The 18,269-nt window shown below is 39.1% G+C and overlaps 1 protein-coding gene across 5 annotated transcripts in view; it reads left to right on the top strand.

The window, feature by feature from the left end:
- The window catches only part of LOC146617566 (myelin transcription factor 1-like protein), a 65,731-nt gene extending 51,683 nt beyond the window's left edge, over positions 1-14,048 (top strand). For 2 of the 5 annotated variants that reach the window (XM_085372005.1, XM_085372006.1), the window contains 10 exons: positions 2,858-3,009; positions 6,003-6,071; positions 6,462-6,524; positions 6,643-6,726; positions 8,534-8,755; positions 8,985-9,076; positions 9,258-9,361; positions 10,309-10,452; positions 11,970-12,032; positions 13,908-14,048. In XM_085372005.1, coding sequence (XP_085228131.1) covers positions 2,858-3,009; positions 6,003-6,071; positions 6,462-6,524; positions 6,643-6,726; positions 8,534-8,755; positions 8,985-9,076; positions 9,258-9,361; positions 10,309-10,452; positions 11,970-12,032; positions 13,908-14,048 — 1,134 coding nt within the window. Of the gene's footprint in view, positions 1-496; positions 500-2,388; positions 2,394-2,857; positions 3,010-6,002; positions 6,072-6,461; positions 6,525-6,642; positions 6,727-8,533; positions 8,756-8,984; positions 9,077-9,257; positions 9,362-10,308; positions 10,453-11,969; positions 12,033-13,907 lie in introns of all 5 variants that reach the window. The other 3 variants (XM_085372008.1, XM_085372007.1, XM_085372009.1) reach the window with 3 other exon arrangements.
- The last annotated feature ends 4,221 nt before the right edge of the window (positions 14,049-18,269 follow it).

Raw genomic sequence — 18,269 nt, 5'->3', positions numbered from 1 at the left:
TAAAGAATAAGTTAAACTTTCAAAATAAAACTCCTTTTTAAAATGTTATATAGAAACAAAATGGACTTTATTGTTAAACATGGCAGAGAAGTCCAATTTATTGATCTGAGTAATGGCCTGGCAGCTGTGTCAGAGCACCTGTCACTGAAGATGGCGACGCCCCTAACTCCGTTATACAGTTGGATGAATGATTTTTTTTTTAAAGCACTGATATGGAGGGGGAAAGATACTTATTTCTGCTGTAAAGTTGGAGATATTAACATGAGAGTCTGAGGAATTATACACTTTCAGAGTCAGCCTCAAGTGGCCATTAGAAGAACTGCAGTTTTGGTGCCTCTGCACTGGCTTCGTTTTTCAGCTCTGGAGGTTACTGCTTGGTCTGCAGAAACTGGGTCTTTTATTTTGAAAAGATACTTCTTTTTTTTTTTTATCCAGCTCCTTGGTGTAGCCTCCTAAAAAATAAGTAAATAAAAAAACAAGATCTGACTATTTTAAGCAAGTCAGCATCTAATATATAATCTAATATCTATAATATTAGATATATTAAATATTAAAAACCTGTTGAATTAATTATCCACTTTCCATTTATGAAGATTGTTGTTATTGTGTTACCAGTCTTTAATACACTACTGTGAAATTAACTTTATATTACACACATAAAAGGGAAGTCGCTCGTGCTGCGGAGATGCGATAGATCAGAGAAAATCTTACAATGTGGCACGGAACAAAAGGATCAATCGGCTTTAGTCTTTTAGAACAAAAAGTTGTGATGCAATACAAGCATAAATAGGGTTACAGCTCTTCATCACAGCCGTTACAGTCCATCCACGTTGTCAGTGCACTGCAACACTAATCTAAGATCTAAGTGAACAGAGACAAAATAAGTTTGATAAATGGGTTTTAATCTAAAGTTTCTGGGGAGTAAAAGTCAAGAATTTCCATTTTTATCTCATGCAAGTTCAAATTTCTCTGTGCAGTTTGATAAATAACCCTGGCTGATAGGGTGGATGCAGACAGGCTCTCCGGAAGGCTCAGTGCGCTCCCATGTGGCCAGAAGCAGCACTGCATGGTTCAGACTAAATGAACGCTTCAGGAGCTCACACACGGTGCATTAAAATACTGAATTACAGCACTAATACATAAGTAAAACACGATAGATCATCGGCACGCTTTCAATCCTCACAGATCTGATATCACACAGAGCAACCCATGCAGCAAATTGCTACATTTGCCTCGTTGGATTTAGAGCGCTGGAGTGAAAGGTTTTAATCAGGAGAGTAATTGCGTTTGTTAATGAAGCACGACATTGCAGAGGAGGCCGGAGCCCAGAGCGAGGCGTCTGATGGGATTTTCTCCAGACAGTCCACAACGATTTCTGCTCCCGACTGAGGAGGTGTGATGTGTGGACTGCAGAGCAGACTGCAGTGTTCTTAGAGCCACAAAAGCTTTTTGTTCACAAACTGCTGCAGAAAGAAGCTCGACCTGGTTAACAAGCAGAGAGACACGCCTCTGACACCTGTGCTGGGAACACATTTACCTGGAAATCATCTGGCAACCAGTACAGATCTGCTTATTATGACCAGAACTTCAGGGACACTAAATTGATATGACTCATACAGCTACATTAAAAAAGGGCCTAAATGCTATAAATCAGGCTCTTCTTATTAGTTATTCGTACACACATAAATGCCATAGCACTCGATTTATGTCCACAATAATTCCCTGGTATGTTTATAATTTGTTTCTTAAAATTAAATTTATATAAATATGTTTAAAATGTTCCACCACACAGAGAAAAAAACATAATATACATAAAGCACAGCTATATAACAAACCTGTAGGTACATATAGGCTGTTTATGTGTAAACAGCCTATATGTATGTTTTCAGACCTTATGCTTGGTAGCTCTCTGGGCACTGACACACTACGCTGATCTAAAAAAGGCCAAATGTTTTCTAAAACACTGATTATAATGCACTTTTTTAGATCTATATACCAAATACATTCCTGAGGATTCTAGAATATTTTTTTAAACTTAATGTAAGGAAACACTCCATATTTTATTCAACTCATGTAGAATGAATCAGGTTTTCTTCTGAATTTTTGAGATAAATGTGTTGTGTGTAACTAATGTGAGAATCGTTCCAGTCATTTTTTTCTCTCCTAATCCTGCTTTTAACTGTTTTATATATAACGCACATGTTGTAATCTGCACATTTTTATAAGTTAGCCTTTAAAACTTTCAGATTGTAACATTTTGGATGACACCTAAAAAGTTTTCACTTTGTGACATATTGATTATTTTTTTTTACATAAATGAGATGAAGCCCTGTTGTGGGTTAAAATCAGCTAAACTACAGTGGAGGGTAATATTCTTACTTACGGCAGGAAACGTACACGTATGAATGACAATAGCACATATTCTGTGAGATGACATAGAAGATTTATACATTCTGACATTAAATTCACAAACTTAATGTCTGACTTTTTAATGTTATTTCTTTACATATTACCCTCTTCGTTTGCATCTGTAGTTATTTTTTATTTCAGTAAATTAAAATGTTCTTTTAATTCTGACTTTTTAATTTATTTTAATTACTTCTAAAGTTGTTATGGAACACAAATTAATTTACTATATCATAGCGATGTGTTCAGACATGAGGAATGTCTAATTAATGTTACAGGGAATCTAACGACTGTTTCACTGAGGATAACATTATCTTTGACTAAGGAAAACCTAACATTACCTGATAATGCTGTTTTCACATAACCTTGTTGTCTCCTGTGTTTGAAATGGGAATGTGTTGTGAAGTTTGTGTAAATTTGCAAACGAAGAGCTTTTAGTGACGCGCTGTAGTCGGCTTATTTCTCGTCCTTACACCAGAGCGATGAGCTGGATCCCTTCCAGGAGCTGCTGGACGAGCAGCACTACCCGGCCGAGGTGACCATGCCCAGCCCCAAACACCACAAATACCTGCCCTGCAAGGAGAGCAAGAAGGAGCTCATCACGTAAGTAATCCGACTGCTGCACGCTGTTACCCAGCAGCCTCTGAGCCAAACACTCTCACGTTCAGGTCGAAGGATGGCGAGAAACCCTCAGTCAAAGGCAGCTGAGGTTCACTATGCGCTATATGTCACTTCACTTTCCTGTCTCATTAAATTGATGGTGCAGCAGTCTTACAAAAGTACATAAATATAGACATAACCCTGAAACATCAGCAGATAGCAAAGACAAACAGCACGAGTTTGAAGCGGGAACGAAACTAATTAGCAACCTTGTAAATTTAGAAACGGAGATCGGCACATCAGTACGTGTTTTAGTCTCCGTGGTGTTTCTGATCTCGTTGAGAGGCTTCATCAGATGTGACACAGGCGTTCGCACCATCTTCTGTCGCCAGCTGCCGAAGAGCCAATAAGACAAAGGCTAACAGCTCAGGATTATTAATGACAGGAATTCACAGGCCAAAAGAAAAAAAAATAGTTTTCATCATTTTTTATTGATATATTGCTTTTCCCCTCACTGTAGCTCAATAAGTGCAGACACTTCACAGCGCACACGTATCAGGAGATGTGTGTGATATAAACAAGTAACTGTGGAGGAGCTTGCTTCGCTTCTTTGCTATGCATAGCATGTGTCCTGATCGAGCCTTTTCTTTGGGGTTTGGGCAACTGGCCAAATTGTTTTTACTTTCATCAGCTTGTGTCACGGGCGCTCGTGTAAGCAAATAAAATCTGAAACTCTTGACTATGAGGCAGGCGTCTGAGTTGGAGGAGGGTCAGACATCAAAATCATCCCAGAGCAGTTTCCCTTAATTGATCTGGTTAATTACTTTGAAGACTGCATAACAACCAACAAACAAAATAAGTAAGACTTCAGGCTGTGAATTTTTTGCATGAGTGAAGCAGGATTCATGTGAGGACAGAGAAAATCTCTGTTATGCGTGTTTAGCCTAATCGTTCCCTACAGAGGCTCATCACTTCTGCGCTGCAAAGTTTACGTTTTACTTCTGCTTAGATGTTATTTGACCTGTTTCAGCAACTTCAAGTTTCTTTCATTTCAAAAATTTTAAAGAAAAAAATTAATTCTCGTAGAGATTTTAGTATTTCCACACTTTGGATTGTGAAATGTGGAAACATGATACACTCAAAAAAAAAAAGATTCTTTGTCATCAGAGTCTAAGGAGCTTGGACGGAAGCGACTGGACTTCTTTAAGTTAAGAGTCGCAGGTATGTAAACCATAGTGGGGAGCAGATGAGCCAAGGTGTGAAAAACGGCATGGGTCATTACCACCAGGGTTTAGGGTGAAACTACTTTGAGACCTAACCTCATTCTACCATGTGACCTATAGAGGTCACCTGACACCTGGGAAAGGATCTTAAGACTCCACAGTTGGTGTCGTGAGCCACCTCCTCTGTTCAGTGATGGACAATCACAGTGGACATGGATGGTCTCTTTTACCCTGCTTTCAAACCATCTGGCTTCCCGTCAAAAATGTGAACATTGGCATCTTCAAAAGGCTGAACAGCTTAACCCATAGTATAAAACTACATGTAATCAGATTACTTTCATTCAGAATTTGGGACACAATTTGGCTGTTACTCCTGACTCATCATGTTTGGTGTGAAGAATAGTGTTTTGTCCCAAATCCCGATCTTTTTCCTAAACCAGTTACTTCATCATCAAAAAAAAATCATCAGCCATCAGTTAACATAACACCGTCAAGAAAGAGGACTTCTATCTATGAAGTGTATGTTAGCTCCACTGTTTTGTTCACTGACCATAAGTAAGGCTATTGTTTTCCAAACAAATGATGCACTTTCTTCTTGTTCCTTGCAATCAAATTCAAATTTTATTTGTCTCACACACACACAACCATACACAGTATGACATGGGGGTGAAATGCTTGTAGCTGTGCAATGCCCGACCATTGAATGACAGTGATTTTACAGTATTTACAATTTACAGGTTACTACAAAAATTTACAAATTAACTTAGAAATTTACAGTAAAAAATGTGCAAATAGCAGAAAGAGATTATAAAGATTATAAATTATAGGAAGTGTGCATAAAGAAAAACCAGAGTGCGTGTGGTGATGTGATGTGTGTGAGAGTCCAGTCTTATAGTGATGTAATGTGTGTGGGAGAGTCCAGTCCTACGCCTGGTTCAGGGTCCGAATAGCCTGGGGGAAGAAGCTCCTCCTCATTCTCTCTGTTTTGGCCTTAAGGGAGTGGAAGTGCTTCCCAGACCTCAACAGTGAGAAGAGTCATCAAATCAAATAATCAAGTAATCAAACGTCTTCAGCAGAAGGTGTTTGGTCTTTGGGAAGGAAGGTGTTTGTCAGATCCAAGTCCTTTTTCTTGTGCTTTTGTGTGCTGTTTTTGTAACCAAATAGTTGAACTTAAACCCAACTAATGACTTAGAAATCAAACAAACTGTAAAACTCAAATTTCTAAAGGAAGCACAAATCTTGGTATCCTGGCTAGTAAGCCTTTGGCTTATGGAGTTCATTTTTCCAAGTAAAGGCCTTACAGTATAGTGAGAAGCTCATCAGTCAGGCAATCCCCTGTAAGTGACTGATTGGCAACAGTAGTGAGGAAGAACTGCCCTTTAACAGGAAGAGACCCCAGATTTAGTGGAGCAACCAGAGGAACCCACAAACAATAAGCAGGACAGACACAAAATACAAAAGATGACAAATGTTAACGACACCTGGCGCGAGTAGCACAGTGCTGCCACAATGCTGGTGGTGAGTTTCACCAGCACCACCTAGGTGCTTGCCATAGGTCTGTAAAACAGGATCTTTATGTCACAGTGGCCAATGTTCCTGCAGCCAGTCCAACAAGGCACTGTTGCTAAAAAGAAAAGAAAAATAACTCTTGTGTGTAACAGTGAGACACAGCCATCGTCGGAGAAAACCACATTATGTGTGGCCCTGGGATGAGAGCATGTTTGTAAAACTGTCGGTGGTGTTAAAGTAATAGTGGCTCTTCTCCTCCTGCAGGTTGTCAAGCTGTCAGCTGGCCGACAAGAACATCCGCGGGATGATGACCACTAACTCACAAGAACTCAAGTGAGTCAACAGGATCAGTGTATCACTGGTGTGTTGTTCTCAGCAGAGTGGAAAGTGTGGGAAGGAAAGAATGTTAAAAATATCGACTGCTGTCCATTCAGTGTCCTTTCATTTAAAAGTGTGTAACTTTTTCTATGGTTGGATTTAGAGCCCGCTCTTCTCTGGTTCATCCGTCATCGGTTTTCCTAAAACCATTTCTTCCTGTCTATGATGCTTTGGGTACCACTCTAATGTGTTACTGTAATTGATTTGTGAGAACTGCGAGTGTCTGATGTCAGACATTCACGGAAAAAGAAAACATTTTTCTGGATGTAGTCTTTCTTTTTTTTTTTTCGACACAGGAACCATTATGTGATAATACAGTTGTTTGATCTTGTATTTACTCCTCAGGTGTCCAACGCCCGGCTGTGATGGATCTGGACACATCACTGGAAACTATGCCTCCCACAGGAGGTACATTCGTAAAGACTATAATATACAACTGCGTGCATGAAATCACAGACAAACAAACAGCAACAGTAAACCATGCTTCACTGAACGCACATGTTTTAAGTAATTTTCTGTTCTGCAGTCTCTCCGGTTGTCCACGAGCCAAGAAAAGTGGCATAAAAATCCTCCACAGCAAAGAGGACAAAGACGATCAGGAGCCAATCAAGTAAGGAGATATTTTGGAGATATGTCACAGCCTTAATATTGTGAATATTGGAAAGTGTCAGATCTAAGCTTAAAAGTAAACCCAAGCAAAATGAGGGGCAAAGACAGTGCCACTCAAAAAACTACCAAAGCTCTGTCATTGAGACATTTAAATATCTGGATAGATTCAAGGTTGTGCATTCATTTAAAGTGAATGCACTTCTTAAATATTTTCCTATGATGTATGAGGCAGTTTTTGCCATATTTTATCAGCTTCTTCCCTGGTGTTGTTAAACTGTCTGAGACAAAGCAAAGAACAAGTAAAAAAAAAACAGATTTCAGACCAGTAACTGAGATGTTGCTCATAGATTTTATGTAAGGTCCACAAATACAGGGCTTAGATGTCCTGTTTTTTAGATCTTACCACTATATTAAAGCTTATAGAACAATAACAGCGCTTTAGAAAAGCAAATTCTAGTTTCTCTTAAAAGTTTTTTTGCTGCTGTTGGTTTTATTCATGCTCATCAGCATCTTTATGTTCCTCTCTTAAATGTAAAATAATTATTTTAAGGCAGATATTGGATTTTAAGAGAATAAATCTTTGAAACAACACCTTGCCAAAAAATACAATAAGTCAGAGAGAACAAAACATTTAGTGATGTCAAACTCTGAGGGGGGCATTCTTTGGGTTGTGCAGGCTTGTTGGTGAGGTCAGTGGGATTGGAATCTGGGGACTTTGGAGGTGTTGTGGAGGATTGCTGCACATGCTAATGGATATATGAAGAATTAAAATAACAGGTTAAACTGTTGCCGTGTATTTTAAACAGGTAGAACAGGATTCTCATCTTCTGACAACTTTTTTAGAGAAAAGAGAGAAGGTGCATCAGTTAGACTTTTCAAATCATCAGCAAGGAGGAAGGACTGGCTTGTTTCGTTGCCTCTTAAAAGCACATTCCAGGTCCCATTATTATGCATTTTTTTTGCATCAAGGTCAAAGCACTTTGTTAATGACAGGTTCATCCATCATCCCTCTCTTAAAATGCTGCCTATGTAGACTGACCTTTCTAACTTTTGCAAAGAATATTGCAAAAGCGGGGAGCCGCGGTCAGTGCTGCACTCCACCTCCGGCTCCCAGCAGACCAAGTCCAATAAAGGTTAGCGCTAGTGAGCCTTTGACATTTGTGTTAAAGCTGAGCCATAATGCTAAGCCAATACGACCTTGTGAATAATCTAAAGTTCAGCTTGTGTCAGTCTGTAGCCAGCTGCCGCCGCCGCCTCTGTTCCATCCACCATCATCATTAACAGTAGAATCATAATTAAGCTTAACCTGAGCTCGGCTGGGGAGCGGCCTGTGGACGCTCGGCTCATTCTAATCAGCCCAAATGTCACAGCGAAGGGCGTTTTGGGATGCAGGAGGCAGAGCTGAGTGTCTGGAAGCTGAGGAGGTGATAGGCGTTTGTCCTGCTCATCGTTACGCTGCTGTGGCCTTGAGGCCTTGGAAGGGTGGGGGAGGATTGTAGATGAGGAAGTGAGTCGTGACTCAATGTCCTCCCCCATTCATCAAGAGTCCTATGGAGTGCTGTGGACAGTTTCTAAAGCAAAGTGTTTCTGTCCAGCTGATCAAAGAGCTGATGATGGTTAGTGTGGCTGGCTGCGTTAGTCTTTTCTTAAACTAAAGCTTTTTGGAGGTGACAAGACTTCACTTCAGGTTAGAACTGTGGAGTGTTTTCAAAGGAGCTTGCAAAGAAAAGCGTCTGGACTTCTTTAAGTGGAGTGTTTTAATTTTTTTTTTTGAAAAGCAAACGGAGACCTTTACACTTGTTTCTCAGGTGTCCAGTGCCAGGTTGTGATGGTCAGGGTCATGTGACAGGGAAGTACGCTTCTCATCGCAGCGCATCAGGCTGCCCCCTTGCGGCAAAGAGGCAAAAGGACAGCTACGTCAATGGCTCGCAGTTTGTCTGGAAATCTGGCAAGACAGATGGCATGACCTGCCCGACCCCAGGCTGTGATGGCTCAGGGCACGTCAGTGGGAGCTTCCTGACCCACCGGAGGTAAGATCTTTCTTACTTTAAACAAAGTTTGTCATCAGTTCCAACTTTTTTTATACAATTTTGGGGGTAAATAATGACCAATATTCAGGTCCTCTCCTCCTGCTGTACATGCTGTTGGCTTTTGGTCACCGTTTTTCAAATAAGGCAGCGATTTGTATGACGTTATCTATGCAAAAATAAGATAGATTTTTTAACTTGGAGAAACATTTGGTTTATGTTTTTTTTTCAGTCTCTCCGGTTGTCCCCGCGCCACCTCAGCCATGAAGAAAGCCAGGATGAGTGGCGTGGAAATGTTGACAATCAAACAAAGAGCAAGCAAAGGTCAGAGCTCAAGAAACAGAAGAAGCTTTAAGTGAATTATTATATATATTATTATATATCTGAAAGAGTGAAAAAAACCTAATTTCCTTATATTAGACATTTTACATGTGATAAAATGCGGTAATGCTGCTTTGACTGCTAAGTCAGGGGAGATGGATCTTTTTGGGGTTTTTTGTTTCAGGTATCGAGAACGATGAAGAAATCAAACAGCTGGATGAAGAAATCAAAGATCTGAATGAGTCCAACAGTCAAGTGGAGTCAGACATGATAAAACTGAGGACACAAGTAAGATGGTCTCTGTTTGTTAATGTAACATAAATACAAATACGTAAGACACTAGTTGGGTAAGAAACTAGACTGTCCTGTAATAGACAGAGATAAAGGTGTCCCAGTAAGCTGCTATTTCCAGTAGAAATGTTTTTGTCACATTATTTGACAAAAAAAATTTCTACTCGATATTTTAATTATTTGATTATTTGAAAATGATGCTGTTTTTTAAGTTCATGAAAACCTTCAATGTTTTCTTTTTCTTCTAATAAGAAGAATAAATCTTGCACCTTAACTGCACTCAGACTTTTAATCTGAAAGGGTTAGAGGAACTTTTGGCATTCTTAAAAAATACTTTCATAAGAAAATCCTGCCCTCATCAGCCATCTTGCTTGGTTTCACATGCTTTTTAAGAGGTTGAAGAGAACTTCTTTAAGTTTGTTGAAGATCAATGTTAGTTCTAAAAAATGTTTAGAATTGAAGAAGCCTCTTGGTCCATTTTAAAATCCTAAGATGAAGGAAGATGCAGATGTTATGTGACTTGGATGACTGAGAACCTGCACGGACATAACATCTGCATTTTCCTTCATCTGCAAGACTTTCCTACTTTACCTGACAGATGTGCACGTGTCCAATGCAATGGGTCGGACACAGTGTTTAATCTGCCATCTTTGAGTACAACAATCCGTGTGATCTTTCAGCTAATAGTCAGTCAGTGCATTTAGGGTGGGCATCGTGGGTTTTCACGGAGGCTCCCTAAACCAGCTCCAGTAGTGCAAATGCAAGTGCTGTGTGCTACATGGGAGAGAGGACATCTGTGGGCAATATGCTGACTCAGTTCTCCTAAAATTGTCTGAAGTTAATGTTGGTTGATTGTTTGCACTCTTCCCAGCCTTTTTGCTAATGTCACTATTAATACAAAAGCTTTAAAAGGTCTCCTACTAATTTATTTCCTCATCCGGTAGATAACCACTATGGAGACCAACCTGAAGTCCATCGAGGAGGAGAACAAGGTGATCGAGCAGCAGAACGACTCCCTGCTGCACGAGCTGGCTAACCTCAGCCAGTCGCTCATCAACAGCCTAGCTAACATCCAGCTTCCACACATGGTAAGAAAAAAAATCATCTGTGGCATGAAGAAGTAAACCTAGGATGACTAATAATGTGACAAGTATTCTTTTACCACAAATATAAGCTTCCGTAACGTGTAATTTAAATATCTAGAGACTTATAAATGTCAGTTAAATATTTAAAATTTTGAATTTACTGGTTTGAAAATCTTGTATGTTTAACATCAGTATACAACATGCTTTAAATACAAAGACAAATATAAATAATTACATCTCAGAACAAATATACAGCAGTTTTAGAGCAGTGTTGGCTTTCTTAGCAGTTTAAAGTGGATCTTATTTTTATTCTTGGACTTTACTTTGAATGTGTCACAGTTAAAAAAATTCCCCTCATAACAGAAGGTTTTAAGACCAGGTGGGTGGGGCTTCTGTGTCTGAGATGACCATATTTGGGATATCTCCACTATCCGACATCATGCAGACCCAAGACTAGAAAAAACAACTGTCTGAAGCTGAGTTTTTAGAGCAGTGAGAGTGTAGTAAAGCCTAAAACCAGCATGCATAAACCAGCATGCATTATCCAATCAAAATGGACTGAAATGCAAATCTATGTATTTATTTCTATGTTCTTTGTCTGACATGACCTACTATATCTGTTACAGTTTGTGTAATGCCACTTAGGAAATGTTATGATTGTGTTTTGAGTGTTTGTTGGAGGCTTTTCTGTTTCACGTGTTGTAAATGAAATGTAGATCTGAGGCCAGCTGTTCATGATTTCGACCCAGGGATTTTTAAAAAGCCTTCTCCAGCTTCTTCCCCCCTTAGCAACACTCAGGTTTTTCTTCATCTGCTTCTTTCTGTTCTCCACCTTCTTCTTCTTTTTTTTCCTCCCAGCAGTTCATGCTGTGCTTCTCCTGTGCTTTGAAACGCCTCACAGATTTTCACATAAAGAAACGGCCCGTTGTTTTCTTTCTTTTGTTGTTGCTTTTTTGTTTTTGGTTGACTTTCAGTGAAGTTGCTCATGGCTGTTTTAACGTCATGTTGTCTCAGTGTCGGAAGAAGACTGGGGCTAATTGGATAATCTCTTAAAGCAGTAAAAACAGGAGGTGCTTGATAACTGGACTCTCTGCTTCCTTTCCTTCTTCCTTTAATGGGCGGGAATGCTTCATATCACACTGTAAGAAAAATATTCGCCTTAACAAGGAATTCTCAGAAAGACGCGATCTCATTACCAGAAAAATACTGAACTGAATCCAAAGTTCTGTTCACACTGCAGGACTTAAAATCTTTGATTCTAATTTAGCTCGCAGTGTAACAGTTAGTTCTCTCAGTTGTCTCTTTATTTTTGGCATTTTATACCTCTTTCAGTTCGTTCTGACTTTAAAATTATTCAGAAACTGGAAGCTTGCTGCAGTCTGAACAGAGCTGCAGGGCGAAAAGACTTGTTAAGGTGGACATTATGTTTTTTTCACTCCTCGGTGTAGCTTATGAAGCTTTGTGACCGCCGCTGTGTGTCTAGCGGGCTAATAGACTTCTCTGTACACCCTCTCCTGTAGAGACCGCTGCCACAGAAAGAGGCCCCAGTAAAGCATAACTGCTGTTTACAGATGCCTCCCAGAGTAAGAGATCCATTTATCCTTTATCCAATTATCCTTCTCTTCTGCACTGTCATCCCCCCTTCCTATAATTCCTGTAGCTCACTGTGGCATAGGCACATCCTAGCTATCCATTTATCCTGCAGCTTTCAACTCAGCCATGTTGATAGTGACATCAACTGTAGATAACCGCTTTTCCTCTTTATGACAAAAAATATATTGAGAAGCTAAATCTATCTTTAAATCAAATTTAGCCCCAGCAGAGAGTGTGAGAAATTCTCCTGCTTTGTTTTTTCTGACTGCACTGAAATGCTGAAATCATTAGATAGATAGATCATTAGATAACGTGACATTAACTGCAATTCTGCGCCTTAATGACGTAATGTTTTTTGTTTTTTTCGCTTACCTATAAACTAAACCTATAAACTCATCAGGAAAGTACTTAGAGAGGTAAAATCCCCTTGACTACTTTATGAACTGAAGTATGTCTGTAAACATAGGTATCGCCCCCTGGTGGCCAGTAAAAAGAAAGTTGGTTTACGCTTCTTTCTTTCAGTCCCAGAAGCCAAGTCCTGCTTTTTATGGTGTCTATAGTCGAATGGCATTATCTGCTTTGCTATTGCACCAGCACTGAGAAGCTAAAATGAGCATTATTCGGTGGGCACATACACTGAAACCAGATTCACACACATCTTTTAACTGTTTTCAGTCCATTAAACGACTCCTGTCAGTCCCATAGATTTGCCCGCAGGCAGCCTCTTCCATCAACTAGTAAGCTCAGTAGTCTATTATCACCTCATTTAACGGTGGGCATGTCACTGGGATTTTTTTTTTATCCTACTGATTACAGTGGGTGATAACAGTCTTCTGGCATACTAGTATTAAAGGTAGGTTGTCTAAGATCTAAATTGACTTATTAATTAAAGAGCATACATAACTGAAATCTTTTTATTGTCCATTTAAAGCCCTTTAAATGAACAATAGAAAGACCTCTTAGTGGGCTCAGTTGATCGCTTCATTTAAGGATTACAATGATCAGTGATTAGAATGGATGATAACAACCTTCCTGTCTCCTCTTAGTACAGGAGGGCATCTAATGGGGGTATTATGACCAATCATGACCATTAAAGAGGCTAATAACAATGAAAGTGTGTGAATCATTTAACTTGAGACATGGATATTTGACTTTTATGTGCCAATTAAAGACGGATCATTGGCTTTTTGAGGCTCTGGACTCAAATTCTTTGATTGGCTGAGTCAGTGTGAAGTTAGCAGGATGCAATGACAGCAGTGCAGTTAAGTGCAGGGCAACTGGCTCAGGCACCGAAATAGTCATTTGTATTAGTGTCCCTTAAAACCTATAAATGCCAAGTATTAAATGGAGGTCAGTGAAGACCTCAAAGACTATAGTGACTCTATAACATAATGTGACATTTAAGGTGGGCAATCATCAAATAACCCACTAAAATTCCTGAAGCCAAAGCTGCACTCTCCCAGAGAAGTACTTGAACCACCAAAACTCCCAGTTGGCAAACATGACTTTCCAGTTATGTCTTTCCCATCTGCTCATTAGCATCCCATTAGTTTTTATCATCACAATTTTGTCTCCATGTGCTAAACATTAACCTTTCATATACCCACCAGCTAACCATCTCTCACCTGGTTTTTGCATGGTTTGGAGTTGCATTTTCGTAGATAATCGGCTGATATTACATCAAATATCGTACATTTACTTTTTAGAAAGGGAGTATTTTAGTGAAGCCATGCTTTCCCAATGGTGTCCCTTCCTCCCCCTGCCGCCCGCCTGTCTTCCAAACCTCCCCCCAGTGTCTGAGTGAAAATAAACCACCACCTTTATCCCACCTGATTGTGTCTACATGGGTTTCTTTCCCCTCACAGGAACCAATGAATGAACAGAACTTTGACACTTATGTGAGTACACTGACAGACATGTACACCCACCAGGACCAGTACCAGAGCCCGGAGAACAAGGCGCTGCTGGAGAACATCAAACAGGCCGTGCAGGGCATCCAGGTTTAACTTTGACTGAGGCCGGAACAACAAATGCAAAGCAAAAGCAACAAATGGGGGGAAAAAAAGTGGAAAAAGCACGGAGTGGGTTGTTTTTTGCTGCTGTAATCTATCATTAGTTCTTTAATTTCTTCTGCGGTAATGCTCTCAACTCCATGGGTATCTCTTTTTTTATTATGTTGATTGTTGTTGCCTTGCTTTGAAAAAAAAGGTTTTAAATGAACATTCACGTTTTGTACATTTTCATATGACCTAATATAATGTGATGTACTGTTTATAGCTGCTAATGTATGCACATTCTAGTGTATATGTATGTATTTATTTATTGTAAGCTTGAATCATTTTTTATTTTAATGCGATTTTTTTCATACATCAGAAAAAAAAAATACAAACTGGGCGTCACGGGTTTAACAGGGAGCAGAGCGGCGACTGGAACATGAAGAGCAACCACTTCTGAAAAGCTTCTCACGAGCTTGGAAGTTGCTCATTAATTCTTTTTGTTTTCCTCTTAATGTCTGGAAGCGGACACTAATGTAAATCTTTAGCAATGATGAGAAGAAGCGATGCTATGAGCAAGAAGATTTCAAACATCACGACACGGAAACTTTTTGGTGCAAAATCCCATCATCCCCTTCGGAGTTGTTCCGTTTCAAAGCTGTCCTGTTCCGCGGCCCGCTTTTTCTTTGTTCGTGGGAGGGAGTGCCAGTGGAAAGACCAATGGCTGCAGAAAATATAGGAGACAATCTGCCATTGTGAATTTATTTGAAATCATCAACCTCGACTAGCTAATAGAACAACGTGTCAGCAATATTGGTATGATAATATTAAAGCGTTTGTTTAGATATGGGATGCAATCTATATGAAAAAAAGTTGTTTGGGTATATGCAATTTCTTATGAATAAAACTAGAAAAGAGCTGATAGATCTTTTTACTAACTATAAATGTATTGCGTTTTGTATAAACCTTTTACTACAATCATGTTTTAGGAATCTGACACGGGTGAGAGGACTTTGGTTCTGTCATGTTCGACTTTGCACAGGGACACCTTTGTTTCCATGTTTTGATGTTTTTATTGCCCGTTAAGAGGCACTTAGCAGGCAAACGGATCTGTAGATATGACTTTTCTTTCTCGAGGCTGACGGCTCCGCTGGACTAACAGGGTCAAAGTTCCCATCCTTCATTGTATATTGCACTCGTTCTGTAGAAAACGTCTTTCCAGTCATGCATCTTGTTGTCTGAGCCACAATGAGACATGATGCCAGACGACGTGATGACCAAGCACCGCTTTTCTTTTTTTCTTTTTTAAGTCTTTGTAATTGAAAAAGATGAATGAAAACTAGAGCCAGCAGTCGTGACGTCTGTGCACTGAATTTACCGACTGAGTATTTGATCTGAATCGGCCTTACTGATGACATTCGGTCTGAAATCACAGTACTGATGGAACATGTTTTCTCAACACCGTCGATCATGCATGCACTTTATTGGAGTATGTTAAAGTATTATCACGTGGTAAATGAAGCAAAAACTGTACAGCGAGTTTGTGGAAACTGACTTTGATAAGACTTTGCGCTGGAGATGCCTGTTGGAAAGCAACTTGAAGCAAATTTCACTGAGTTGATTTATTTAAGGGAAAACTCCCCCTGTGGTCTCTCCCCAGTCTCCTTTATTTCACAGTCCAAGATTTAGCAGAAGAAAACGTCTTCACGGTCAAGCTTTTGTCTGAAACATCACAGTTCAGGATCTCTTCTTTGGTATGCAGACACATTCTAAAACGTGTTTGCACTGGATAATAAGACAATAATCATTTTTTAATATGTCTGCCATCTTTTCCAAAATATGGTGTCAACAGAGTGGAAAACTGTAGTGCCCTTTTATTTTCTGCATAGACATTGTAAGATGACTCCTGGAGGACTTAACCTCCTGAGACCTGGGCTCATGTTTGGGTTACTTGGGATGTAACAGGCCTGTGTTGGTTAGAATGGAAGGAGGGTGTGTGGTTCCAAAATGAGTTGAAAAAATCACATATGTTTTCTGTGTGTACATAAAAACGTGATTATATGTTGTAAGCCGATTACAAGCCCCAATGTTTCCAGAAGATTAATTCAACCAAGTGTAACTTTAGGTTACCCACTAATAACACTAACAACAAGTATAAATCAAACCTAATTCTTTATAGAAACAGATAATATGATGGGAAACTGTGTTTATGCAATGCAAAATGTTTAAACATTTGCACATCTGATGGGCTTCTCTGCATATGCTGACTGATATATTACTGTAAAGCCACTCTGGACCAAATTAAGACATGAATAGTATCACTGTATATGATCCAGGAGCCTCGTGAGAATCTAGGATGGAAATGTTTGAGTATATTTTTAAAATATATTTGTTTGAAATTGTAATACATGGATAAAGACAAATTTTGAAACTTGCACTATACAGCTTAGTTATAGCAGTTAGACAGTTAAAGTGATGAAAGGGTGAAATTTTCCTCACTTATACAAGCATAAAAGTTCAATTTAATGTTTTAAAGGAAAGCAATTTATTGGATTGTTTCTAAATAATACATAATTACGCCACCATAATTACCAGCAGAAACACTTGATACAGCTGGTATCCATATGAAAGTTTTTAGACAAGCGGTACTAATGAAAGCTGAAACTTCAAAGTACAGAAATGTTGATAAATCTTTTATGGAAACTAAACTGCATTTCTGTGTAATCAGGTGCAGCAGTATGTGCTGATATATTTAAACCTGCACAAATAACCAGCTCGTCTAGATATGAATATAAATGAGGGGAAAATATTTACTTGTGTAAAAAAACTACAAATTGTCTCATCATACTAAAATACATTTTTTATGTATTTTTTTTTCCACACAAGGGAGAAACAAACTGCAAAGGGGGGAGTTTTCTTTTAAGACTTCTTTGGACATTTACTGCAAAGTCTCATTCCCTGACTTTTACATCTTCGTCCAGAACTTGGCGTCTGCAGCTTCCTGCCAGTAAACTTCTGCGTTAGATAGACTGACAGCTTGTATTTTTTATTTAGTCAGTTATTCTTACTGATAACAAAGGAAATGGGAGTAAAAGCACAATTCTGCCATTTAAAGACAGTCGATAGACTAGATATTGTAATAACAGATGTAAAAGCTAAACTGTAACTATTTACATAGAGAATCTCAACACTAACATGTGACACGCTAGAATGCAAAAGAAAATCCATATGAATATTTGTGAAATCATCAATTTATGAAGATGATCGTTTCTTTTCAGCAGTGCACAGATAAGGGGTTTTTATACAACATTCATTTTCTCTCCTTTTACCCCTTTTTCTCTGTTACTTGCAAAACTTTCGACAGCAGTTTTCTTACCACATGGCATGGGTTTCTGTTGATATTTTTGCTGTATGTTTAAGGTCATGAGTTGCTATGTGATATTTTAATTTGACTTGTGAAGTTTGTACAATTTTTATCATGCTGGTGTTGGCATCTCTTGCTCTGAATAAATCTTGTGTTGCAACACTGATTATAACCTTCACTTTGTTTGTCATTTTTAAAGCTGACAGTTAGTTATGTTAATAGTGTGCAGTCGGCAGACATTTAGGGATTTTTATTATTTATACACCAATGAAAAGAGATCCAGTTGCCCAGTTACCTTTGTGACTGAAAAATAGAATATACACCAATTTGCCAAACCATTAAAACCACTATGATGTAGGAAAAAGGAAAATGTAAGGATCTGTGTGACCTTGACAAATGGTAGTTTGAGTCTGAGACCATCTCCAGTAAAGCAAGCCTTCCCAGGATGCACTGGCTAGTTTCAGTACCTAAAGTAGTTCAGGGATATCTACCTGGGTACTGATGAAACGCATTAGAGTTAAGGCTGGGTTTTTGTTTTAGCCACATTCTAGATAAGCATATTTTAAATTTTATTGGGTTTAGGTGGGCAAGAATTCTGTAAGGAGGGGTGGACATTAAATCGACCCAATCCCTAACTCTGAGTCCTAGGTAGTTTATTGATGGACTTAACAGAAATGGGATAGCATACACAGCTTCTGCAGCTGGTCAGGATCTTACTATCTACTACTGGTGGCACCTACAAGCACGTAAGTGTTTGATCTGAACCAGTGATTTTCTTCAGGTTACCAATACCTTACTAGTACCAGGTTGGATCCCTTTTGTCTTGAGAGCTGCCTTAGTTCTTCATGGCACAGTTTCAACAGGGTGCT

The sequence above is a fragment of the Diplotaxodon limnothrissa genome, linkage group LG15 (genome assembly GCF_057381915.1).
Source record: "Diplotaxodon limnothrissa isolate DT_005_m linkage group LG15, D_limnothrissa_male_GT1.1, whole genome shotgun sequence".
NCBI lineage: Eukaryota > Metazoa > Chordata > Actinopteri > Cichliformes > Cichlidae > Diplotaxodon > Diplotaxodon limnothrissa.
The sequence above is the reverse complement of the archived record's forward strand: the minus strand, read 5'-3'. Positions and strand labels throughout refer to the sequence as shown.